Source organism: Rhinoderma darwinii, chromosome 2 (genome assembly GCF_050947455.1).
Source record: "Rhinoderma darwinii isolate aRhiDar2 chromosome 2, aRhiDar2.hap1, whole genome shotgun sequence".
Lineage (NCBI taxonomy): Eukaryota > Metazoa > Chordata > Amphibia > Anura > Rhinodermatidae > Rhinoderma > Rhinoderma darwinii.
This window is the reverse complement of record NC_134688.1, coordinates 314,295,760-314,322,670: the sequence shown is the minus strand read 5'-3', so window position 1 is coordinate 314,322,670 and position 26,911 is coordinate 314,295,760. Positions and strand designations below refer to the sequence as shown.

The following is a 26,911-nucleotide window of genomic DNA, read 5'->3' as shown; positions in this document are numbered from 1 at the left end:
CACAAAATAGTATTCTAGACAGCCGCTGTGAATTAGTTTATATGATAACGGTTTGGGTGGGTTGGGGATTGGGCAATATTTATGGGAAGATATTTAGTAGGTTTTATATTTGTCAAATAAAAAAGATTAAAAAATAACGTTCTCCACACACCAAACTGGGAGCAGGAAATAAAAATTTAGGTTCACAGATTGATAACATAGGTGATACAGTTGAACAAAGACACAGGTCCATCAAGTTCAACCTATAATCCTACTGTGTTAATCCAGAGGAAGGCAAAACCCCCATGAGGTTGATGTCAATTGCTTCATTAGGGAAAAAAATTCCTTCCTGACTCCAATTATGGAAATCAGAAAAAATCCCTGGATCAACATCCCATCTCCAGAATCTAGTACTCATAACCTGTAATATTATATTTTTTATATTATATTTTTCAAGAAAGGCATCAAGGCCCTTCTTGAACTTGTCCATATCTTTCCTCCAAGACATAAAACATTCCCTAAACCATAATCAATTAGGAAATGTTAACCCCTTAAAGAGGCTCTGTCGATGTAGCTACTTACCTTCAAACGCTGATGCTGCTGCAGAATCAACTGTAGCCTCTGGTGCCGATGTGTCCTCGCTCGTCCGACACGATGCAGGACCTGGGGCAGGAAGTGAGTGACGTCACAGCGTGATCTCTCGAGAACACGCTGTGTGTCTGTGCACTGCCAGAAGCTGGGTGGTAACGAAGAGAAGTGGATGATGCTGATTCGTCAGCATCACACACTTCTATTCACAACGCCCAGCTAGTAAAAGAAGTAAAAACGCCCAGATGTACATACACAATACACGCCCACTTGTACTTTAGAAAGCCTCATTTGCATAAATATAAAAATGGTCATAACTTGGCCAAAAATGCTCGTTTAAAAAAACAAAAACAAACGTTACTCTTATCTACATTGCAGTGCCGATCTGCTGCAATAGGAGATAGGGGTTGCAAAATCTGGTGACAGAGCCTTTTTAAGGACGCAGTCTAGATTGTGCCTTAAAGGGATCCTGTCATCAACATCTTACCTGTCAAACTAGCCTGACCCCTCACTGGCCGCAGCTGTCCAGAGTTCGTTCCTGTTCTCTTCTTTCCTGAAGTCCTCCTCTGTCGGTAAATGAAGTCGTTTAAACTCTTCCCGCCTTTTATGGTAATTAGTTTTCCCTCTGGGACACAGCTTCTTAACCCCGCCCACCACCGGCACCTGTCCGGCCCTGACTGGCTAAGGAGCTATCAATCGAAAAGAAGGAGGTGGAGTCCACTCTGAGACGCTGGAGGAATGAAAATCTGACTCTTTTCAGATGAAGATTTGACTCTTTTCTGCTCATTTGCATACGGCGTGGGACCACTGAAAAACGGAATACTAAAGGTACAGAGCTTACTTAGAACATATTTATAGCTTAGATGACAATGATTTTTCACCCACTTTCACCAGGTATTGCTGGCTTTATAGCTAAAATGCTGGTGACAGATTCCCTTTAAGGCTCAGAGCCCATTTTTCAAATCTGACATATTTCACTTTATGTGGTAATAACGTCGGAATGCTTAAACTATCCAAACGATTCTGAGACTGTTTTCTCATGACACATTGGGCTTCATGTTCGTGGTAAAATTTGGTCGATCTATTCAGTGTTTATTGTTGAAAAATTGCAAAATTTGGAGATTTTTTTTTAAAAATAGCATTTTTCAGAATTTAAATGCATCTGCATGTAAAACAGACGGTTATACCACCCAAAATAGTTACTAGTTCACATTTCCCATATGTCTACTTTAGATTTGCATCGTTTTTTGAACATTCTTTTATTTTTCCTGGACGTTACAAGGCTTAGAACATAAACAGCAATTTCTCATATTTTTAAGAAAATTTCAAAAGCCTTTTTTTTAAGGTACCTCTTCAGTTCTGAAGTGGCTTTGAGGGGCCTATGTATTAGAAACCCCCATAAACACCCCATTTTAAAAACTAGACCCCTCAAAGTATTGAAAACAGCATTTAGAAAGTTTTTTAACCCTTCAGGCATTTCACAGGAATTAAAGCAAAGTGGAGGTGAAATTTGCAAATTTCATTTTTCTTGCTGAATTTCAATTTCATGCAATTTTTTTTCTGTCACACAGAAGGTTTTACCAGAGAAACACTACTAAATACGTATTGTCCAGATTCTGCAGTTTTTAGAAATGTCCCACATGTGGCTCTACTGCGCTCGTGGACTAAAACACAAGCCCTAGAAGAAAAGAAGCACCTAGTGCATTTTGAGGCCTCTTTTTTATTAGAACATATTTTAGGCAGCATGCCAGGTTTGAAAAGGTGTTGGTGCCAAAACAGTAGGAACCCCCAATAGTGACCCCATTTTGGAAACTACACCCCTCAAGGAATTAATTTATGGTTGTTGTTACAATTTTGACCGCAAAGTTTTATCTCAGCACCTATTTGAATTGGGCTGTGAAATGAAAAAAATGTCATTTTTTCCAATAAGATGTCATTTTTTATCAAAATTTCTTATTTTCACAGGGAACAAAATACCCCATTTTGTTGCCCAATTTCTCCTGAGTGCAGCAATACCCCATTTGTGGCGATAAATTGCCGTTTGGGCCCATGGGAGGCCTCAGAAGGGAAGGAGCGCTGTGTGTTCTTTGGAGTGCAGATTTTGCTGGTTTGGCTTTCGGGTGCCATGTCGCATTTGCAGAGCCCCAGAGGTATCAAAGCAATGGAAACCCACCAGACGTGACCCCATTTTGGAAACTACACCCCTCAAGGAATTCATTTATGGGTGTTGTGACCATTTTGACCTCATATTTTTTTCACAGAACTTATTTGAATTGGGCTGGGAATTAAAACAAAATACATTTTTTCCAATAATATGTAGTTTTAGCTCAAAATTTCTTATTTTCACAAGAAACAAAATACCCCATTCTGTTGCGCAATTTGTTCTGAGTGCAGCAATACCCCACTTGGGGTGATAAACTGCCGTTTGGGCCCATGGGAGGGCTCAGAAGGAAAGGACCACCATTTGGCCTACTGGGGATTTTCTGGTGCGAAGTCATGTATGCAGAAGCCCCTGAGGTACCAGTACAGTTGAAACCCGCAAGAAGTGACCCTGTTTTAAAAACTACACCCTTAAAGCATTCATCTAGAGGTGTAGTGAGCATTTTGACCGGAGATATACACCCCATAAACTGTAATGTGGGTTCTCCTGGGTACAGCAATACACTACATGTGGCTGTTATCAGCTGCCTGGGCACACAGCAGGGCCCAGAGGGGAAAGACGAGGGGGGATAAGCTGTGCGGAGTACATCAGGGTAAGTAAAATTGGGGTAAATTATAAACCAAGGGATGTATGATAAATTTTAAAACACTCTTTCATACAGAGCTCTGGTGTGTCCTTCCTTATCCCCCTCTTATAGCAGACTTTGCACCTCTTTTGACTTTTTCCCTTCTTGCCTATTTGGGGAACTTCTCCAGGAAAGTGTTGCCCTGGTACGATGCGCGTGGCCCCGCTTCCAGAAGTACTGGGTGCCCCCCCCTTCTTGGTCCCTAAAGATTAGGTACTTGATAATCACCTCTTGAAATTCCAGGAAAGTTCCCCTCTGGCCTGCACATCGACGTAGCACGTACACATTGTACAATGCCATCTGTATGATGTGCCCGGCCAGCTTCTTATACCACACCGCATGGCGCTGTAGAGCTTCAGGACTTGATCTGACAAGTCCACCCCTCCCATGTACCTATTGTAGTCCAGGATGCAGTCTGGTTTGGGGGTCTCTGTACTGGTACCTCGTACTGGTACATGGGTACTGGTGTGGCAGCTCTCTTGTCTTGTACTTGACACACAATATGTGCTGCTAGAATCTGCCCTGCTCTCACCCCTTCTTGTTTGCCCAAGCAGAGTCTTAGGGAGGCCTCTCAGATTTCTTCTAGCAGTGACGCATGACTTCTGGAAGCGGGGCAGTTGAAGAGTGGGACGCTGGTATAAAAATTATCCAGGTAGAGGCGGTAACCCTGGTCGAGCAGTGGGTGCACCTAATCCCACACAATTTTTGCATTAACTCCCAGTAAGGGGGGGGGGGGGTATTCTGGGGGCTGAATACTGGAGTCCTTCCCTTCATATATCCTAAATCTGTAGGTATAGCCTGATGCACTCTCGCACAGCTTATACATCTTCACACCATACCTTGCCCTGTTACCCGGCAGGTACTGGCGGAATTGAACCCTCTTGTTAAAATGTATCAGGGACTCATCAATAGAAATACACTTCTCGGGGGTGTATGCTTGGGAAAACCGGGCACCGAAACGGTCTGATAGGGGTCTCCGTTTATACAAACGGTGAAAACTGGGGCCATCTCGGGGTGGACACGGCTCATTATCAGTATAATGTAAGAAGCGAAGTATTGCCTCATTTATTTATTTTTTTAGGTTACAGTTCAGTTCTGAAGTTGCTTTGAGGGGCCCATATATTAGGAACCCCTATCAAACACCCCATTTTAGAAACTAGACCCCTCAAAGTATTCACAACAGCATTTAGAAAGTTTATGAACCCTTTATGTGTTTCACGGAAATTTAGAGCAAAGTAGAGGTGAAATTAACTTTTTTTGTTTGGCAGAAAATCCCTTTTATACCTTTTTTTTTTTTCATAACACAAAAGGTTTTATCAGAGAAACGCAACTTAATACTTATTGCCCAGATTCTGCAGTTTTGAGAAATATCCCACATGTGGCCCTAGTGCGGTAATGGACTGAAGCACCGGCCTCCGAAGCAAAGGAGCACCTAGTGGATTTTGAGGCCTCTTTTTTTATTAGGCACCATGTCCGGTTTGAAGAGGTCTTGTGGTGCCAAAACAGTGGAAACTCCCCAAAAGTGACCCCATTTTGGAAACTAGACCCCTTGAGGAATCCATTGTAGTTTTCTAGGGGTGCATGCGGCTTTTTGATCAGTTTTTATTCTATTTTTAGGTGGCGTGGTGACTAAAAAAACAGCAATTCTACGATTGTTTTTTTATTACATTTTTTGTACAGCGTTCACCGTGTGCTAAAAATGACATTCACTTTATTCTGCGGGGTGATACGATTATGGTGATACCAGATGTTTATAGCTTTTTTTATGTCTTATGGCGTTTGCACAATAAAATACGTTTTGTAAAAAAATCATTCACTTTTTGTGTTACCATATTCTAAGAGCCAGAACTTTTTTATTTTTCCATCAATAAAGCCGTGCGAGGACTTATTTTTTGCGTAACGAACTGTAGTTTCGATCATGACCATTTTTAGGTACATGCGACTTTTTGATCTCTTTTTATTCCATTTTTTGGGAGGTGAAGTGACCAAACAATTGTGATTGTGGTACAGTTTATTATTATTTTCTTTTACGGCGTTCACCGTGCGGGATAAATAACGAAATAATTTTGTAGTTCAGGCCGTTACGGACGCGGCGATACCAATTATGTATAGTTTTTGTTTGTTTATATATTTTTATTAATAATAAATGACTGATAAGGTAAAAAGGGGGATTTTTACTTTTAACACTTTTAAAACTTATTTTCACACATCTTTTTTTTTTTTACTTTATCCCACTAGGGGACTTGAGGGCAGAAGGCCCTGATCGCTATTCTAATACACTGCACTACATGCGTAGTGCAGTGTATTAGAACGGTCAGCTACTCACTGACAGCAAGCATAGTCGGTCCTGACTTTGTCAGGACCCACTAGGCTTCCGTCGATGGCATAGCCGGACGCCATTGTTTGGTGTCCGGTTGCCATAGTTACAATCGCCGGCCGCTATTGTGTAGCAGGCTGGCGATTGTAGCTTAACCCCTAAAAAGACGCGATCTCTATTGAACGTGGCTTTTAAGGTGTTAATCAGCGGGGACAAAGCGATCGATCCCCGCTGTAGGAGCTGCGGCAGCTGCTGTACGAGGCAGCAGCTGTCACAGCTCCCGTATGTGTCGGGAGGACGGCCGAAACGGCCGTTACTCCCGAGACGTACTATTAGGTCATGGAGCGCGAACGATACAGCTACCATGACCTAATAGTACGTCCAGGAGCGGGAAGGGGTTAAAGAGTTAAAGAGAATGTATCATCAGAAAATGACATTTTATTTAAATCAGGTTTTTACTATACATACTTTAAAAAAACAAAAAAAATAAAAAATTGGCTGGTGTATTTTATTTATATGTGACTATCTACATTAAAGAAAAAATCTTGAAATATTACTACACCAGGCCACTAGATCAATCACATTCTCTGTAGCTCACTTAACATGGTGCATGTTGCTGCATATACTGTACAGGCTAAGGAAGAGGAGATTCCTATCTTTATCATTACAGGGTGGGCGAGTTAGGCCCTGTTCACACAGTTTTTTGACGCGGAAACCGCGTCGGAAAACGGGACAAAAAACATCCGAAAATGCCTCCCATTGATTTCAATGGGAGGCGGAGCAGTTTATTTCCCGCGAGCGGGTAAACGAAGCGACATGCCCTATCTTCGGGCGTTTACGTCTCTGACCTCCCATTGACAGCAGAGAAAGCGTATTTCGCGGGGTTTTTTGCCCGCGGTGCTAAATGGGTGCAAGCGAAAAACGCAGAGAAAAACGTGGCAAACGGCGTGCAGGCAGACCAAAATCGCCTGCAAAAAACTCTGTGTGAACAAGGCCTTAGGGTGAAGTCACACGTCGTAGATTTTGTTGAAGAAATTTCTGTGACTGAAAATCCGTTCCATTCATTTGAATGAAACTTGCAGAACTCCATACACCTGTTGTAGAAACAACCACATTCAGATGAATGGAACAGATTTTCAGTCGCAGAAATTTCTGCAACAAAATCTACGACGTGTGACTGCACACATTAACCCCTTAATGACCAGCCTATTTTAAACCTTAATGCCCAAGCCATTTTTTACATTTTTCCATCGAGCTATAACCTTTTTATTTTTGCATCGACATAGCTGTATAAGGTCTTGTTTTTTGCGGGACAAGTTGTATTTTTTAATAGCACCATTTTGGGGGACATATTTATTGATTAACTTTTATTAACTTTTATTTGGGGGGAAATAGAAAAAAACCTGAAATTTCGCCACTCTTTTTCGCGTCTTAAATCTACGCTGTTTACCGTGTGGTATTAATAACACAATATCTTTATTCAGCGGGTTGTTACAATTGCAACGATACCAAATTTGCATAGTTTTTGTATGTTTTACTACTTTTAGACAGTAAAAACTCTTGTTTTTCAAAATGATTTGTTTTTGTGTCTCCATATTTGAAGAGCCGTAACGTTTTTAATTTTTCGCCGATGCGATTGTATGAGGGCTTTTTTTTTGCGGGAAGACTTGTAGTTTTTATTGGTACCAGTTTGGAGTAGATGCAACTTTTTGATCACTTTTTATCACATTTTTTTAAAGTCAGGATTCACAGAAAACAGCAATTTTTCCATAGTTTATTAAATTTTTTTACGGAGTTCACCGTGCGGGTTAAATAATGTAATAGATTTATAGTCGGGGTCGTTACGGACACGGCGATACCAAATATGTGTAACGTTTTAACTTTATTTTGTTTTTTAATAGTAAAGCATTTTGTAAGCGGAAAATCTGGGTTTTTTATTTTTTTTCACATTTTTTTTAAATTAAATTTATGAAACTTTTTTTTTACCTTTTTACTAGTCCCACTAGGGGACTTTAATATGCGATCCTCCGATCGCTATTATAATACACTGCAATACTTTTGTATTGCAGTGTATTACTGCCTGTCCGTTTTAATCTGCTAGGTCATGCCAGAGACATGACCTAGCAGGCATTCATAACAGGCAGACCTGGGGGCCTTTGTTAGGCCCCCGGCTGCCATGGGAGACACAGACACTCGGCGATCGCATCGCCGGGTGTCGATGGGGGAGAGAGGGAGGGAGCTCTATTGTGCACCGCATCTGAGGGGTTAAACGTGTGAGATCGATACTAATATCGATCTCACACGGCAGAGCAGGGATGCCCCCAGCCCTCAGCTACCTCTGGCAGCTGAGAGCAGGGAGATTTGACAGCTCCCTGCTCTGTTTACTTATTCCGATGCCGCGACGTAAAAAGTCTATGGCATCGGAATAAGGCCCGTTAGTGACCGACGTAAAAAGACTATGGGCCGTTCACTAACGGGTTAAAGACAGCTCTATTGTATTACTAGAAGCCTAGCTAAGGAAGGGTAGCAACACTAAATACACAGATAAGGTTGGTCTCTGAGGGATAGGCTGTAATTCCTCCCTTCCTGGAGACTGGCGCCCTTTAATTTTCAGCTGCCATAAAGCGCACACACCCTGCTGTACTAACACATTATTTATCAACTACCGTATTTTTCGGACTATAAGACGCACCTGACCGTAAGATGCACGCATGTTTTAGACAACAGAGAATAGGGAAAAAATTATTTGTTAAAAAATAATTTATTCTGAGAGGCCAAATTTTTTAATATTTTTTTCATCGATTGAGCGGTGTGAGGGCTTACTTTTTGCGGGACGAGCTGTAGTTTTATTGGCACAATTTTTGGTACATATAATTTTTGGATAACTTTCTTTTTATATCATTTTTTAAGCACTAAGGTGACCAAAAAACTATTTTGATGGTTTAAATTTTGAAACTCACCGTGCGAGTTAAATAATAGTCTATTGTAATAGATCGGACTTTTAAGGACACAGCGATACCAAATTATTTTATTTTTTACATTGTGCTTAGGGAAAAATATTTTTTTTAAAGTATTAATATTTTAATTTTTTTACACTCCTGAAAATGTATCTAACATTTTTTTTTTGGGGGTTTTTACACATTTTATTAGTTTCCCTAGGGGACTTGAACCAGCGGCCACATGGCTACATGTGGAGTTACTGAAACAGCGTAACTACGCTGTTTCCCTAACTCCCATAGTAGTCAATGAGTTACGGAAGCAACAAAGCATGTGAGCTACGCTGTTTCCGTAACTACTGTTCAGTTCTATGGGAGTTATGGAAACAGCGTAGTTCCGCGAGTTACGCTGTTTCAGTAACTCCACTTATAATCAAGTGGCCGGGAGAGCACAGAAAGCTAGAACGGGGTTTAGGGGGCCCCGTTCTAGAGATCGGTGCGGGTCCCAGACGTGGGACCTGCTTCTATCTGACATTTATGACATATCCTGTGGATATGTCATAAATGTCCTTCATAGAAAAACCCCTATAAATGCCGCGGTCACTATTGACCACGGCATTTAACTAGTTAATGGGGTTTGCCCAAAAACACATTTATCCCCTATCCACAGGATAGGGGCTACATGTGATATCGCTGGGGGTCCCACTGCTCGGACCCCCAGCGATAAGGCGAACAGGGGACCAAAAGTTACCCAAAGCGCTACTTAAGAAGCCTGAACTTCCTGGTTCTGTGTCCGTCTTATCTGTTCCGCAGCTCCATAGAGATCAATTGAGGGCCGCTCGCGAATGCGCAGAAGAATCCCATTGATATATATGAAGCTGCCTGACACAGAACACGGAAGTCAAAGCTTCTCGTGCAGCCATCTTGGTAACTTTCGGTCCCCATTCTCCTTATCGATTACACATGTATCCCCTATCCTGTGGATAGGGGATACATGTGTTTTATGGCACAAGCCCTTTAAACTGCCAGGAACAGCGAAATTGCTGTTCCTGGCCGTTAGAGCAGCGTGTCACCTGCAGTGTATGGACCGGGCTCAGTGTGTGAGCCCGCTCCATACATCATCCCCTTCCAGCTCCATGATGTGCCGGCACGTCATGGGTCGGGAAGGGGTTAAGTAATGAAGCGGTCATGGCGCCCGGCGATGCCGGGTCCCTTGACTGCAGACTATAAGACGCAGGGACTTTTTAGCAAGATTTATTCTTGATAAAAACTGTGTCTTATAGTCCGAAAAATACGGTATATACTTAAAGTGTACCTAACTTTTCAGGTGATGAATAACACTATTTCTGGCCATTATATGACTTGTGTTCTGCATTTTTTTTTAGCAGCTTTCTACTCTGCAGGCTCTAACCCTATTTTTAAGCTTTCTTTGAGCTAGTGGGTGAAGCCTAACTGCTCTCATGTCTGCCATTGACCGCATACACAGAAGAGGAGAATTCTGTTCTCTATCTATCCACATATATAGAAGCAGCAGCATGGAGGAGATTATAGATCAGAAATAAGCAGTGTAGCTGAGAATCCAGCTCTGGGGTGCCATAACTCTTACCAGCAGCCCGTGTCTGCTCTTGGTTCCCCTGCTCCCCACTCCATAGACTTATATGGGCAGCTTGTCTGTGTGTATGTCTCCTGCTTCTGCTCCCACTCCATTCTCCAGAGACTTCTATGGGCAGCATCCGTGTGTGCCTGTCTCTTTCTCTGCTCCCTTCTCCGGTTACCCTCTCCATGAACTTCTATGGGCAGGCTGTGAAGAGACACCCCCCCCCCAATTCCTGCCGTCCGTCTCCTCTGTTCTGTAACTAGGGACGGATTTTGCTTGACAACATGGGATGGACAAAATTTTACAGGAAGGGAGACACTGACACCTAGTGACAGTAACTTCAAATAGAATTTTCATGGATAAAACAACTAAATGTAAAAGTAAATTACAAAGTTGATCTATATCAGCCATACTTTTAGATTAGCATAAAAGTTGTTTGAAAGTTAGTGTCCATTTTAATGTTATTAATAAAACTAATATTCAATACATGACACTTTCCATTTAAAGCGTTTCTAACTTTTCAGGTGACTTTTCAGAATGAGCGGTCATATATGTGTACATGATGAATAACACATTATATGGACATAATGACTTGCTTTCTACATTTTTTTTTTTAGCAGTTTTCCCCGCTGCAGGTTCTCTCTAATTCTGTTTTCTCTGAGCTAGCGGGTGGTGTCTTACTGCTATCATGTCCTCTATAGACGACACCCAGAGGAAAATTCTCCTCTCTTATCTCTATTATGCAGTGTAGCTAAGAATCCATCATTGGGGTGACATAACTCTTAACAGCAGCCTGTATCTCCCCTTTGTCTTTTTGCTCCGGCTCCCTCCACCCCTCTCCATTGGCATCTATGGGCAGAGTAATGTGTGTGTCTCTCTCTGCTCCTACTCCCCCTTATGCTCTGCCACCTCCATAGACCTCTATGGGCAAGCTGTGAAGACACTGGAGTTTGCTTTGGCACATGCACACCCCCACTTCCTGCAGTTGGTTTCCTCTGCTCAGTAACTACACAGATTTTGAATGACAACAGGGGTGGACAACAGATTACAAAAAGGGAGACACCTAGTGGCAGAAACTTCACACAGAATTTGCATGGACAAAACAACAATAATGTAAACAACTAAATTATATATATATATATGTGTATATATATATATATATATATATATATATATATATATATATCAGGTATTTCATTAGATTAGAATAAGTTGTTTGAAAAGTTAGTGTCCATTTAAGGCTTCAGTTTAGTCTATGGCCAAGTAAGAAGTGCGATTTGAATTACTTTTCAGCAGTCCAACTTAGATGGGCCATTTATTAGGCTTCTATGCTAGGGTTTGTCTGAGGTGATTTTCCTTGTTCAGAGTCAACAAATCTAGTAACCAACAATGCAAACCTTAGAGTGAATCTCCAGCTTTTAACACCATTTCATGTTTAAGTCCAAAATCCTGTGCTGAATTATTCTTAATATATCTTTATAGTGGGTAGATGTTTTTTTATTTATTCAGAACTCCAAATCACGCTTTCTTTCACAAAGCTAGAGTTAAATACTAAAATCCAAGCGGCCTGCAACCACCACTAGGGTAGCTCAGACGTTTACTCCATAAGATTAACAGTATACATTGAATCCAATATTAAACGGTATTCTCCTTTTACTGGTGACTGCAGTAGGCAACAATAGTATCATGTAACTATATGGCTAAGTGCAGATATTCACCTGGAGTTCTTTATCAGAAAAATGGAGACCCAACTCTTATAAAGCTAGATTATGGAATTAGACAGCACAAAATATTGGACCTATTTAGATTCAAAATTTCTAAATGTTATTCAAAGGTGGACAATCAATTTAAGCAGTGGATATGACGGGATACATGTTTGAACGGTATGTCCACTGAATTGTTTTGTGGTCCATGGATTCTGTAGTTACCTGATGGTGAATTTGTTATTGTTAGCAGAGGTGGTAAAAGGTAAAATGAAGTGCTATTTGACACACATGCAGACAATTTTCATTGGACAGCATCTGACCCACCAGTAACATATTGGGTTGTGGACGATGAGTGAATTTGTTTCGCCTGTTTTACAGACTTACCAGTCCATATTATACAAGGATAGAATACATTCGTCTATTTTCTTAAAATTTGCCAAAAATTAATCTCAGAATAGATATTTTTTTTCTTCAAAAACAGTGCCATTTTAGGTGAATGAGTCTGCTGTGCCATACCAGACACAGCCACTGAACAGAAGTAGCACTGTTTCAGGTGAAAAAGAAGCAGAGCCCTTTTTTTTCTAATCTCTTACTGCCGCTTTAGGATGAAAACAGCTTCATGACAAAGACTATCTTTTCTCCCCAACAGGGGTTCTAAGGCACATGGCAATATGCATTATTCTGTTTGTCTCCTCAAAAAATATATATTAAATTTAATCAGACATTGAGCAAGTTTTCTCAAGAAAATGGATCACGGACCATTTACTATGCAATAATCAAAACATAAAATTACATCACTAATATAGAAAAGAGTGTCCGAATGAATTTATTGCTGAAGATACCATGTCGAGACTGGTGCTCTGATGCCATGGTACTTGGATGTCAGGATCCTCCACTTCTAGGGGGGTTACTCCGGAACTCATGCCACATTTTCACTAAAGGTTCCCTCTTTTTCCAGATAAGTTCATGGCCATACAAGGCATACCAGCTGCAGGGGGAACAATGTGAAAGCAATTATGTTATTAATTCATTATTTAATTAGGCCCATGTAAAAATACTGAGAATTACAGGAGCAGGCCAAATAAGGGTTATTTCTAGAATGTTTCTAAACCCCTTAATGATGCTGCCTATTTTGGGCCTTTGACCCCTTTTTTTTAATTTTTTTAAATCTGACATTTTTTACTCTACGTGTTAATAAATTTGAAATGTTTTTATTTATCCAAGTGATTGAGAGTGATTTGTCAAGACACATTGTACTTTATGTTAGTGGTAAAAAGTGGTCAATACATTCAGTGTTTGCTTGCAAAAATTTATCATTTTTCTAAATTTAAATGTATCTGCGTATAAGACAGATAGTTATCCCAAACAAAATAGTTACTAGTTCGCATTTCCCATATGTCAACTTTTTGTTGGCAGCATTTAAATGTCCTTATTTTTCTAATACAATGCAAGGCTTATTACTTTAGCAGCAATTTCTCCAATTTTCAAGAATATTTCCAAAACCTATATTTTTATAGACCAGTTTAGTTCAGAAGCGGCTTTAAAGGGCCTATATATTAGAAACTCCCTTAAATCACCTCATTTTAAAAACTGCAACCCTCATGCCACTAGAAAGTTTAACTCTTTAGGCGTTTCACAGGAATTAAAGCAAAGTGGATTTGAAATGTCCAAATTTCATTTAATTTCTTTTGCAATATTTTGACCCAAAAGGTTTTTTTTTTTACCACAAATAAATGCCCAATGGACGTCAAAAGGACACTCTTTAGGCCTCTGTCGGGCTAAAGGTAACCTAAGAACATGTTAAGCGTGCAAGTCAGGAGCATTACTGGCATACACGCTAACCATAGGGAAATGTGAATGGGGCCTTATATGTGTATTTTACCTCAGCTCTCACGGTTATCAGGCTGCTCATATGTTGGCACCATTTCAGGGTACGTGCAACTTTTTGACTCCTTTTTATTACATTTATTGTATACGAGATGATTTCTATTAATTTTTTTTTGGTGTTCACTGTGCGGTATAAATAATGTGATCTTTTTATAGTTCAGCTCGTTACGGATGTGGCGAAACAATTATGTATAGTTTATATCATTTTTTTAAGATGATAAAGGCCTTGATAAGGGATAAAGGGCGATTTTTGTTTTTAGAACTTTAAAATGTTTAATTTTCTTCTTTTTCTAAAACACTTTTTCTTTACTTTTTAGTCCCTCTATGGGACTTGAGCACCTAAGGGTACCCACACACGTAGAGTTTCAACAAAACTAACCTGGATTCACCTGGACAGTCTAGGGACCCTCAAAGCTTTCCCGGCAGGCACATATAACTCGTCTGAGCTTGCGGTTTGTGCAAACTGTATTAGGCTTCGTGCATACAAACATGTGCATTTCAGTCCAGAATACAGGAATTTGGCAAATTATTGCAGTCTGTAATGTTCTGTACTAGGTGCTGTATATATTGCACCATATTCCTCACTAGAAACTAGAAAACAATATATGCCATAAACGTCTAATAGAAAGTGCTAAGGGAGGTGGGTCGAGAGGTGATCGCAAACAAAATGGATAAAGCAATTTTTCAACATACTGGAATGCTGTCTGTATCACATATCTACTGCAAAATTAGGGATAGTTTGATTGTTACTTCGCCGGAACAATTTTTTATAAAATGGGAAGAACTATTAGGAGACGGGGACCTCAGGGACAAAATTTTGATAGGATGGGGTTCAGTTCGGAAACATGTGATGAGGGAGGTGTGGAGAGATACTCAGTTTCGCATAATGCACAGGGCAATCTTCGGTTTTAATATACCGCCGAGCACTGCTATGCCTGACCGCCTGGTGGCCTGTCCTAAATGTCATATTCAAAAAACAGGTCTGTTCCATGGTTTATGGCAGTGCTCGGCAATTCAGCCCTTGTGGTCTCAGGTCCGTGACATGATGGATACACTGTGGCGATTGACTTTGCCAATGTCACATGTCCTTTTCCTTTTCCACTATTGGGAGGAGGAGACGGAGGGTGGCAGAGCGGAAGGGAGACACATGCCCCAACTGTTTCACCTGATCTGTTTGGTAGTTAAACGACAACTGCTACAACAATGGTTGGTATCGACAATACCAACTATGCAAAATGTAGTGAACCAACTAAAGCAATGTTTACACATAGAACGATTAGATGCAGAACGTATGAAAACCAAACGCACTAAAAGATTTTTCTTAAAATGGAAGGCATTTATGATACGGCATTTATCTGAATCGGAACTTAAACAGGCGGTCTCCCTTCACGCTCACCAAATGGTACTTGTTGGAAGTCTTAAAGGGTACGCTGGGTCGTCTGCATTTGCGGGACAGCTGAATTTCTTACCAAACTAAACTAGGATTTTCTCTTCCCGAGAAGGTGGGAGGTGTTTGCCCCTTTTTTCCTTACTACTGCTTCATGAATATTCTTATTTAATTTTTTGATACAAACTAATGTGCAATTTCTTTATTTGTTATATTACACTTTGTGGTAATACTGTTTAATATGTTTGAGCCTGTGTGCTCTTATTTGTTGTATGGTTTTGTATAACTTGAAGAATATAAAAAAAAAACAATAAAAAAAAAAACAAAAAAAAAACCAAGCACGCCATTGTTTTTCTTGTGAAATTCTTGATAAGTTTGATGTGTCACATGACCCTCTTCCCATTGAAAAAACTAAAGTTGGATACAAAATGGCCGACTTCAAAATGGCCGCCATGGTCAACACCCAGCTTGAAAAGTTTCCCCCCTCCCATATACTAATGTGCCACAAACAGGAAGTTAATATCACCAACCATTCCCATTTTATTTAGGTGTATCCATATAAATGGCCCACCCCGTATATACACACACACACATATATATATATATATACATACATACATACACACATATATACATAAACACACACACACACACAAAAGTGATAATAAAACAATAAAATGTTATTATAATAAAACTTGGATTCAGTATTATGAAAAGCAACAAATGTGAAACCATGAATACAGTAATATAATACGACTAGAAGCCAGTTGAAGAGTTTCTCCACCATAGTCCAGCAGTAAGAGACACAGAGATGAGCTGGTTATATGAGTAATTGGAGACAGACTGGTTGTTAGAGATGCACTGCCTGACACCCATAGAATAGACTGGGGTTGTTACGTTATTTATCCCTATTAACCTGACTGGCACACATGTCAGCACATTGCCAATTTATATTTGACAAACAATTAAAGGGAGTCTGTCAGCAGAATGTCCATATTAAAACTAATAACCGTGTATTGTAGAGGAGACTCAACCTGTTTCTAGCGTTTATTTTCAATTTCTGCTTACTGCCTCCTTTGTAGAGAAATAAGTTTTATTACGTTTATGCTAATGAGCATTTAGGAGCAACGAAGGCATCACCGTTGCATCTAAATGCTCTTACGTCGCTCCCCAGTTCAACTCCCTTCTTACATTGATTGACAAGTGGCCAGGCAGTGTAATCGTTGCATTCATGCCTGGCCCCGTGCTGTCTGTAATGCACGCACGTTTCCCTGCTCTTTACGAGGTGCATGCGCAGTACGATCTTCCTGTTCGACATTCTAATCGGAATTACTGCTCCTGCGCCGAATAAAGAGAAGGGACGCTGCGCATGCGCACTAGTGCCGTTTGGAACGTCAAGAAGAAAGACCATACTGCGCATGGGCCTAGTAAAGAGCAGGAACGTAAATTCACTGTACAAATTGATATGAATATAATTGTGCTCCCACAATAAAAAATTTTTTTTAAGGGTTCACTGAAGTGACAACTGAGTAAAATATACCTTTTAATAGTAACTCGTTTTAAAAACCCCTGTTTTTATAAAGAGCAGGAACGCAAGCACATTACAGACAGTACGGGCCTGGCATGAACGCGCCGATTACGCTGCCTGGTCCCTGTCAATCAATGTAAGAAGGGAGGGGGGTTGAACTGGGGAGCGACGTAAGAGCATTTAGGTGTAACGGTGACGCCCTCGTTGCTCCTAAATGCTTATTAACATAAACTTAATAAAACGTATTTCTCTACAAAGGAGGCAGTAAGCAGAAATTGAAAATAAACGTTAAGCAGGTTAGTCTCCTCTACAACACACTGTTAATAGTTTAATACGGACATTCTGGTGACGGACTCCCTTTAAGGAAAGAAACAGCTTGGGAACAGTGATGTCATGCCCCCATTCTAGGTCAGTAAAATACTTCTGTATTACAAGAGACACTTAGATCAATAATTCATAAAATCATAATTTATATTTGTTACCCCAACAATATTTTATAATGGTTTTAGTCAGAATAAATCAGATGGACTTGAATGAGTGAATAGTTTTACATTTAGCAAAAAAACGTAATTATACAAAAAATAGAGCAGAAAAACTTACATTCCAAAAAGGGCTCCTCCCAGATGAGCTGCATGATCAAAAAACTTCCAGCCCAGTACCAATCCCATAGAATCCAAAGCAAGGATAACCTTGAGAGCCTATGAAGCACAATCAGCAAATAATGTATGAGACAAAGACTCAAAGTAGATGCAAATGATTGTGTTTAAACGAAACATAATTCATGTGCAACATATGAATAACATGATTACAACAGTTAGTTATGTCGTTTAGTTAAAAGGGGTTTTAACTAATCCGTTGGAGGATCCGTTTGGAGCCTCCGTCGCAGAATCATCCGAAAATACAAAAAAAAATAGCACAGCATGCTGCACTATTGTTTCCGATAACACTTTGAACACCCCCCGAAAGAAAACCGACGGTACCCATTAAGGTCAGTAAGTTCAGCCCGTGGTGTCAGTCGTACAACTGAACCGGCACTTCCGTTGTTCTGCTCCTCTGACGGAGCAGAACGGACAGCTGAACACAGGTGTGAAACCGGCCTATGACATTTATTGCAGATCCACAGCATACAAGAGAATAAGAGTCTCAGAAACAGCCGAGCACAGCAAGCTTAACTGTTTCTGTAATTTCAGTCCACTCCTACACTGATTCTCTGCCTGAACGTGATTGAGACCCACATCTGTCAGACATTTATTGCAGTTCCTTTGGATATGCTATAAATGCCTAGGATAGGAATACCCCTTTAAAACTACAGGTACTAAAATTTTTATTTCTTAAAGGATATCTACCCCTTTGAAATCCATTTTTGTTTTTTAAATAAAAATATCTGTGTTTTAGTGCAACTTTTTGAGATACACCTGCTTTGTAACCTGTATACAGAGCAGCTGTATCTAGTGATGAAACCTGTATCCGTCAGGTCAGTGGAACTGACCGGTTCAGTGACAGCGGGTCATGCGTATCACTGACACGCAGGATCCAGCTGTTACCGATCACTTCTAAGTTAACCCTTTCATGACCAAGGGTCATTGATGCCCCTGTGTCCAGGTGCAATTTTCAATTTCTGATATGCACTTCATGGCTGTTTTGCATCAATGTGTCTAAAAATTGGAATCCATTTCCCGGCCATCTGCCCGCTTTTCATCGCCATTTGCCATCCGTTTGTAATGGACGTAAAAAAAAATTGATGAATTTTATTCCTGCCAGCCAGCTGAAAACACCACAGTGCACGTGTAGATAGTGATGCAATACCATTGTAGATAGCGCCACATTGCCCACTGTAGATGGTGCCAGTGCCCACATAGTGCCCACTGTAAATAGTGCCAGTGCCCATAGTGAAACACACAGTGCCCATGTATATAGCGCCAGTGTCCCCTGTAGGTAGTGCCCATATAATGCCAAAGTGCCCATGTAGATAGGTCCACACCCCCTGTATATAGCACCCCCCAGTAGACAGCACCACACCCCCTGTAGATAGTGCCACCCACTGTAGATAGCGCCACCTCTCCTGCAGATAGCGCCACCTCCCCTGCAGATAGCGCCACCTCCCCTGCAGATAGCGCCACCTCCCCTGCAGATAGCAGCATCGCCCCCTGTAAACGGCACAACCTTCCTGTAGATAGCACCACTGTAGCGCCCTGTAGGAGCGGAATCCCTCTGGCTGGGGATTCCGCTCCTAGAGGGAGCTCCTGATGTCTCTGTCCATGTATGGACAGTGAGATCAGGGGCTAACTCTAAAAGCGGTATTCCCTGCCTGAGCGTCGGAAGCTGTGGCTGGGGATTCTGCTCCAGGAATAGCCCCTGACGTCACTGTCCATACAGTTAGGTCCAGAATTATTTGGACAGTAAAAAAAGTTTGTGCATTTTAGCTGTTTACCAAAACATATTGAATATACCGTTATAGAATCAATATGGGCTTAAAGTGCAAACTCTCAGCTTTTATTTGAGGGGATTCACATCCTAACTTGAGGAAGGGTTTAAGAATTACAGCTCTTTAATATGTAGCTGCCTCTTTTTCAAGGGATCAAAAGTAATTGGAAAATTATCTCAAAAGCTATTTAATGGGCTGCATGGGCTATTCCCTCGTTAATCCATCATCAATTAAGCAGGTAAAAGGTCTGGAGTTGATGCCAGGTGTGGCATTTGCAATTGGAAGCTGTTGCTGTGAACCCACAACATGAGGTCAAAGAAGCTCTCAATGCAAGTGAAACAGACCATCGTTAAACTGAAAAAAATCCATCAGAGAGATAGCACAAACGTTAGGAGTGGCCAAATCCACAGTTTGGTACATTCTTGAAAAAAAACAGCGCATTGGTGATCTCGTGAACTCCAAAACGCCTGGATGTCCATGGAAAACAACAGTGGTGGATCATCGCATAATCCCTTCCATGGTGAAGAAAAACCCCTTCACAACATCTACCCAAGTGAAGAACACTCTCCTGGAAGTAGGTGTATCAGTATCTAAATCAACCATAAAGAGAAGACCTCATGACAGCAAATACATTGGGTTCACCACAAATTGCAAACCATTAATCAGCCTCAAAAAAAGAAAGGCCAGAGCTTCTTTGACCAGGGGCTTCTCCGGTAGCGGAATCCCGGGACAGAATGTCTGCCTGGGATTCCGCTCCTATTGAGATCCCTGACGTCACTGTCCATATATGGATAGTTCATAATAATTTGAAACAGTGCATTTTGAGTTTTTTACTTCTAAAAAAAAAATCTGTTATCATTAAGAGATTTGTTCAATAAAATTTGCATTATACTCCAACGGTTGATCAGCGAAAAATAACATTTGCATAATAATTTGGAATGCGGTGTATAGTAACACGAGGGACTTCTCCAGTAGCGGAATCCCCAGTCAGAATGTCGGCCGGGGATTTCGCTCCTAGTGGGAGCCCCTGACGGTGTACAACGATTTAAGGGGCTCTCTCAGAGGGATCTGACACAGGGGATTCCGCTCCTAGTGGGAGTTTAGGTGGCGTTATCTACTGTGGGAAGGAGGGTTCGATGCTATCAACAGCGGGAGGGTGGTGGCACTATTTACAGGGGGGATGTGGAGACATCTAGGGCTCCGTCTAGGAGGGGAATCCGCGGCCAGAGAGCTGGCTGGGGATTCCACTCCTAGAGGGAGCTTAGGTGGTACTATCTACAAAGGGTTTCTGCAGGGGTTGTGTGTGGCGCTATCTACAGTGGTGGTGCATTCTGGGGCTCTTAAAGTCCCGGCAGTCATGAGTGCAGCAATGCTCACACTGAAGCAGAACTCCATTAATTAAACCCGTTCCAGTCTGCCAACGTTTATACACGTGACATCTGCACGGGGCATCAGCAGTTGGAACGTATATAGCCGTATGGCAGTCATTAATGGGTTCGTAACATAGATGTGATCGATAACAGGTGGATCTCTACATAGATAAATACATAGATAAATCTCTACATAGCTATGTAGATTTGTCATTCTTTGAAAAATCTGCCACCACTGAATACAGTTTATATATGCAGCTTAGAAGGCCCTTTTACACGGGCCAATGATCGGGCGAATGGGAATCCTACGCAGGTTCCCGATCATTGCCCTGTATAAACAGAGCAACGATCAGCTGACAAACAAGCAAACACTTTCTCACCTGATTGGATCATTTTATGCTGCCAGAAAAATGGTTGCTTGTCGGCAGCACAAGATGCCAATTTATGGAGACTAACTATTGTATTAGTGTTCATTCATCCCCATATATTCTATCATTGCTCCCTTCAATTATAGCAAATGATCGCCGATCAAATTGTGATACATACATTTCCTGCTGTAAATGTAAACATAGGTAAGAAAATGATGGCGAGCTTGGCTTCAGGCATCTTACTACACACCACAGCGAGGATTGTCATGATAGCACCAGACTGAAAAAGTAATAAGAAAAGTACAAGAATAATTAGTAAGCAAACAATAATTGAAATTTAACGAAGTATTCTAGTGAACATGATCACAGTGACGCACTAATAAGCAGCGTTGCTCTTGATGATACAATATTTTAATATCATGCAATTAAAATGTATGACATGGTGTCCCTTTTTTTTCATATTATAATACAGATCTTGAATTTATGCCTCTAGTAAATACAGTTCGCACATACCTTAGGTTTTGAGTGCACATTAAACCCTTAAATAGTAAAAAAGGGGGAGGGGGACAAGGGAAAAAGCAGGGCAAGAAGCGTTCGGATCAAATGATTTCTAGATTGAATGAATGAATAAAACCAGCTTGAGAAGGTATATGTTAACTAGCAGGGATAGGGTGAACGGACCCTCAATTGAGAACACCCTATTGTAATGTCAAAACCCATTTAACATAATACCGTGTTTAACACCATACTACATTGGTATAATATTGAGAAACGCTTAAATGGGAATAGAGAGGGTAAGATAAATGCACGGATCTACATCTATGCAGTGAGGTGCTCCCAAAGGCAAAACAGTAAGGTATTGGTGCGTTGTCCCTTTAGAGCACAGCACTGCATCTGTTGCGGACAAATAGATTGCTCTTGTATTGAGCTTTTGCCAAACTATATTGTTCAGACCCTCACTGGGTGATATACATTGTATGTATTTCTGAATTGCTTTTAAGCAAATAGTTGCATCTCCCAGTAATTGTCTAGCTGCTCTTATATATGAGCAACAAATCCTTTACTCAGTTGGCAAAAAAAAAAAAAGATACTTTTAGGTAAACTTTAAGGCGGAATTCACACGACAGTATTTCCCGGCCGGGTGTCGATCGTTCATAAATCGGCCGGCACCCGGCTGCATTAGGAACAATAGATCCCTAATGGGGCTATTCACACGACCGATTTTTTTTACGTAAAAAAATGGGACATGCCCTATTTTCGGCCGGGTACCCGGCCGCCCGGCTCCCATAGAAGTCTATCAATGGAATGTGTCCCGAGTGATGTGTACCGTCGCTCGCGCACTCTCTCTCCTCCTCCTCCGCAGAGTGCATGTGCGGAGGAGGAGGGTCTTTTTTTGCTCCCTGTAGGAGTCTGAATCCCCAATCCCCGGCCGGGGATTGGGGATTCCGCTACAGGAGAAGTGCGTGACTACACTGTCCATATATGGACACAGCGAAGTCACTCACTTCTACAGCGGAATCCCCGACTCTATGGCCGGGGATGCCGCTACAGGAGAAGTGAGTGACTACACTGTCCATATATGGACACAGCGATGTCACTCACTTCTGCAGCGAAACCCCCTACTCTATGGCCGGGGATTCCGCTACAGGAGAAGTGAGTGACTACACTGTCCATTTATGGACACAGTGACGTCGCTCACTTCTGAAGCGGAATTCCCGACCTGTGGCCATATATGGACACAGTGACGTCGCTCACTTCTGAAGCGGAATTCCCGACCTGTGGCCATATATGGACATTGAAGTCAGTGACTTCTCCTGGAAGGGGGGGGGGTGGGTGCAACCTACAGGGGGCAGGGTGGCATCGCCTGCAGGGGGCAGGGTGGCATCGTCTGCTGGGGGCAGGGTGGCATCGCCTGCAGGGGGCAGGGTGGCATCGCCTGCAGGGGGCAGGGTGGCATCGCCTGCAGGGGGCAGGGTGGCATCGCCTGCAGGGGGCTGGGTGGCATCGCCTGCAGGGGGCTGGGTGGCATCGCCTGCAGGGGACTGGGTGGCATCGCCTGCAGGGGACTGGGTGGCATCGCCTACAGGGGACTTGGTGGCATCGCCTACAGGGGACTTGGTGGCATCGCCTACAGGGGACTTGGTGGCATCGCCTACAGGGGACTTGGTGGCATCGCCTACAGGGGACTTGGTGGCATCGCCTACAGGGGACTTGGTGGCATCACCTACAGGGGATTTGGTGCCATCACCTACAGGGAGCTGGGTGGCATTACCTACAGGGGACAGGGTGGCATTGCCTACAGGGGGCAGGGTGGCATGGCCTACAGGGGGCAGGGTGGCATCGCCTACAGGGGGCAGGGTAGCATCACCTACCGGGGGCTGTGTGGCATCACCTACAGGGGGCTGGGTGGCATCACCTACAGGGGGCTGGGTGGCATCACCTACAGGGGGCTGGGTGGCATTACCTACAGGGGGCTAGGTGGCATTACCTACAGGGGGCTGGGTGGAATCACCTACAGGGGGCTGGGTGGCATCACCTACAGGGGGCTGGGTGGCATTACCTACAGGGGGCTAGGTGGCATTACCTACAGGGGGCTGGGTGGAATTACCTACCAGGGGGGCTGTGGCATTATCTACAAAGGGCTGTGTGTGGCAACAAATTTAAATTAATTTAAATGAAATTCATCCGATTATATAACGTACAGGGAAAAAAACGGATGCAAATCGGGTCTAAATCGGCCGGTAAATACGGCAACACGGCCCGGAACGGATGCAAACCGGATGCAAACCGGCCAAAAACGGACGATTTTCCCGGCCGACACTCGGACCCCGTCGTGTGAATGAGGCCTAATGCCGTAGCACACCAGGATGCTTCGGTACATCCTGTATTGCAGTGCTTTAAGGCACCGGGACGTATCGGTGCGTCCGGGCTAACTGCCAACCTGTCAAAGAACAAGGTGACAGAACTGTGCCATCAACTGTGTATAGGCACAGTAAAAAGGCAGGGGACCAATCACAGCGGTCCACTTCCGGCGATCGCTGTGATTGGTCAATCACAGCAGACTGACCAATCGCAGCTCCTCGAGAACGTGTATGTGATGGAGCTGGCTCAGAAGCGGAGTCAGTGCCATGACCACCGGGTGTTGGCTGTATATTACAGCCGATACCCTGCTGTAACGGCCAGGACCGGAGCTAGCCTCTGATCCGGCTGAATAACCCCTTAGATGCAGCGATCAAAAGGGATCGCTACATCTAGGTGGTTTCTAGCCTGTCGGCACCCCTGACCGTTGCCATGGCCGTGGGTGTCATTTGTTTGTCACAGCTGACATCCTGCTCTAAAGGCCAGGACCGGAGCTAGGCTCCGATCCGGCAGATTAACCACTTAGATAGGGGGTGCTGGTGGTTGCGTAGGCAACCGGAGGCCTAACAATGGCCTCCTAGTACGGAAGCGTATTAGGCCATGCTGGGAGGCGAAGCCTAATAGGCTTTCTGTCAGTGAATAGCTGACAGCTCTAATACACTGCACTACGTAGGTAGCGCAGTGTATTACAATATCGATCAAGGCTTCATGCCTTCAAGTCCCCTAGTGGGACAAAAAACTATTTAATAAAAATGTTGTAAATAAAGAAAAAGTTTCAAAAAACAAATAACCGTAATCGTAACGAACCGAAATATAAAAAAATGTCATGCTATTTTACCTGCACGGTGAACACTGTCAAAAAAAATAAAAATAAAAAACAATTCCAGATTTGCTGTTTTTTAGTCACTACCCCTCCAAATAAAGAATAAAAAAAAGTGATCTAAAAGTTGCATGTAGCCCAAAATTATACCATTAAAAACTACAGCCCGTCCCGCAGCTTTTTTTGATGGAAAAAAAAATAAAGTTCTGGCTCTCAGAATATGGCGATGCAAAATGTGCAGAGTGTTCCAAAAGCGGATAAGATTTTTTATTTATCAGTGCGACTCTGGCCCACATCTGTGGATTATTATTTATTTACCGCATTATTATACCCTCTTATTATGCCCTGATGTACTCCGCACAGCTTACATATGCCCCCACATCAAAAACTGAAATACCAGCAAAACTCCTAACAGAACAACTGCCACGAAGCAAAATCTGCGCTCCAAAAGCCAAACGGCGCTCCCTCCCTTCTGAACCCTACAGAGTGCCCAAAAAGCAGCTTATGTCCACATATATGGCATCACCTTACCAGGGAGAACCCGTTTAACAGTTTGAGGTATTTGTCTTCAGTGGCACGAACTGGAAACAACTTATTGTGCACTAAAATGACATATACCTGTGGAAATTTGCAATTTGCACTTTGCACCATCCACTGAGCGTTCATTTCTAATTTTAAAAAAACCTGTGGGGTCAAAATGTGCACTACACCCCTCAAAAAATGCCTTGAGGGGTGCAGTTTCCAAAATGGGGGTCGCTACTTGGGGGTTTGTTTTACTATTTGACCCCAGAGCCCTGCATTGTGGGCCAATGCTGCGAAAATTACCAAAATAGGCCTCACATGCGCATTTGCTCTTCACTCCTAAGCCCTGTCATATGTCCAGGCAAATGATAAATGCCTTGAGGGGTCTAGTTTACAAAATGGGGTCACTTCTCAGGGTTTTACACTCTATTCTGGCACCTAAGGGAGCTCTGCAAATGCGACATGGCGCCTGTACACCAGTCCAGCAAAATCTGCACTCTAAAAGCCAGATGGCGCTCCTTTCATTTGAGCTCTGCCATGTGCCCAAAAAGCAGTTTAGGCCCACACATGGGGTTTTGCCATACTTGGGAGAAATTGGATAACAAATTGTGTGTTTTTTCTCCTGTTACCCCATGTCAAAATAAAAAATTGGGAGCAAAACTACATATTTTTGGAAATTTTATTTTTTTCATTTTTATTGCCTAATTCTAACACAATCTACGAAACACCTGTGGGATTAAAATGCTCACTGCACCCCTAGATGAATGCCCTCAGGGGTATAGTTTCCAAAATGGAGTCAATTCTCAGGGGTTTCTACTGTAGTGGTACCTCAGAGTATGGCAACTTGTGTTGGCATATTCGCAAGCAGCGATCGACTAGCGAGAGAGCAGCTTTTCAGTGGCAGTGCTAGATGCTGCTTTCACTGTACCATCGATGTGCACATGAGCGGTGAAAATTCCCAATCAATATCAGCACATCCGTTCACAGCGTTTGAATAGCACGTGAGCGACAGGTTAGAACCTTGTTCACAGATATAACAGCAGACTTTCTGTTTCAGCTTTCTGGTTTACAGCCAGACACTGAACAGTGTACCTTCATTATTACTGAAAGGGAGAGCGGTGTCTTCTGAGACGCTGTAATAACTTAGTGCTCTAAGTTGCCAGATCTCAAACGCCAAATAAGACTACTGGCAACAAAATACAGTTTACCTAAAAGTATAATTTTTTGGCCAACTGAGTAAAGGATTTGTTGCTCATACATAAGAGGAACTAGACAACTACTGAGATGCGCAACCATTTGCGTATAAGCAATTCAGAAACACAATGCCACTTCCAAGTTTAAAGAGGCTCTGTCACCTCATTATAAGTGGTCTATATTGTAGATTACGTGATCGGCGCTGTACTGTAGATTACAGCAGTGTTTCTTATTTAGAAAAACGATCATTTTTGATGGAGTTATGACCTATATTAGTTTTATGCTAATGAGTTTCTCAATGGACAACTGGGCGTGTTTTACTATATGACCAAGTGGGCGTTGTACAGAGGAGTGTATGACGCTGACCAATCATACATAAAAGTATAATTTTATTTATTTTTTGGCAACTGAGTAAAGGATTTAGTCCCCTAGTGGGACTAAAGAAAAGTGTAAAAAAAGTGAAAAAAAAAAGCTGTAAAAAATTATAAAAGTTCCAAGTAATAAAATAAAACACAATCACCATTTTTCCCATATTAAATCCTTTAATATTGAAAAAATAAAAATAAACCATACATATTTGGTGTCGCCGCCACCGCAACGCCCAAAACTATAAAAATATGATGTTATTTATTCCACGCGGTG

The 26,911-nt window shown here is 42.2% G+C and overlaps 1 protein-coding gene across 2 annotated transcripts in view; it reads right to left on the bottom strand.

Annotated features, from left to right (window-relative positions):
• Window positions 1-12,187: 12,187 nt before the first annotated feature.
• Window positions 12,188-26,911, bottom strand: part of PARL (presenilin associated rhomboid like) — a 133,297-nt gene continuing 118,573 nt past the window's right edge. For both annotated transcript variants that reach the window (XM_075853539.1, XM_075853540.1), the window contains 3 exons: window positions 21,053-21,154; window positions 17,312-17,409; window positions 12,188-12,897 (listed from right to left, as the gene is read on the bottom strand). In XM_075853539.1, coding sequence (XP_075709654.1) covers window positions 12,792-12,897; window positions 17,312-17,409; window positions 21,053-21,154 — 306 coding nt within the window. In that variant the 3' untranslated portion in view covers window positions 12,188-12,791. The remainder of the gene's footprint in view (window positions 12,898-17,311; window positions 17,410-21,052; window positions 21,155-26,911) is intronic.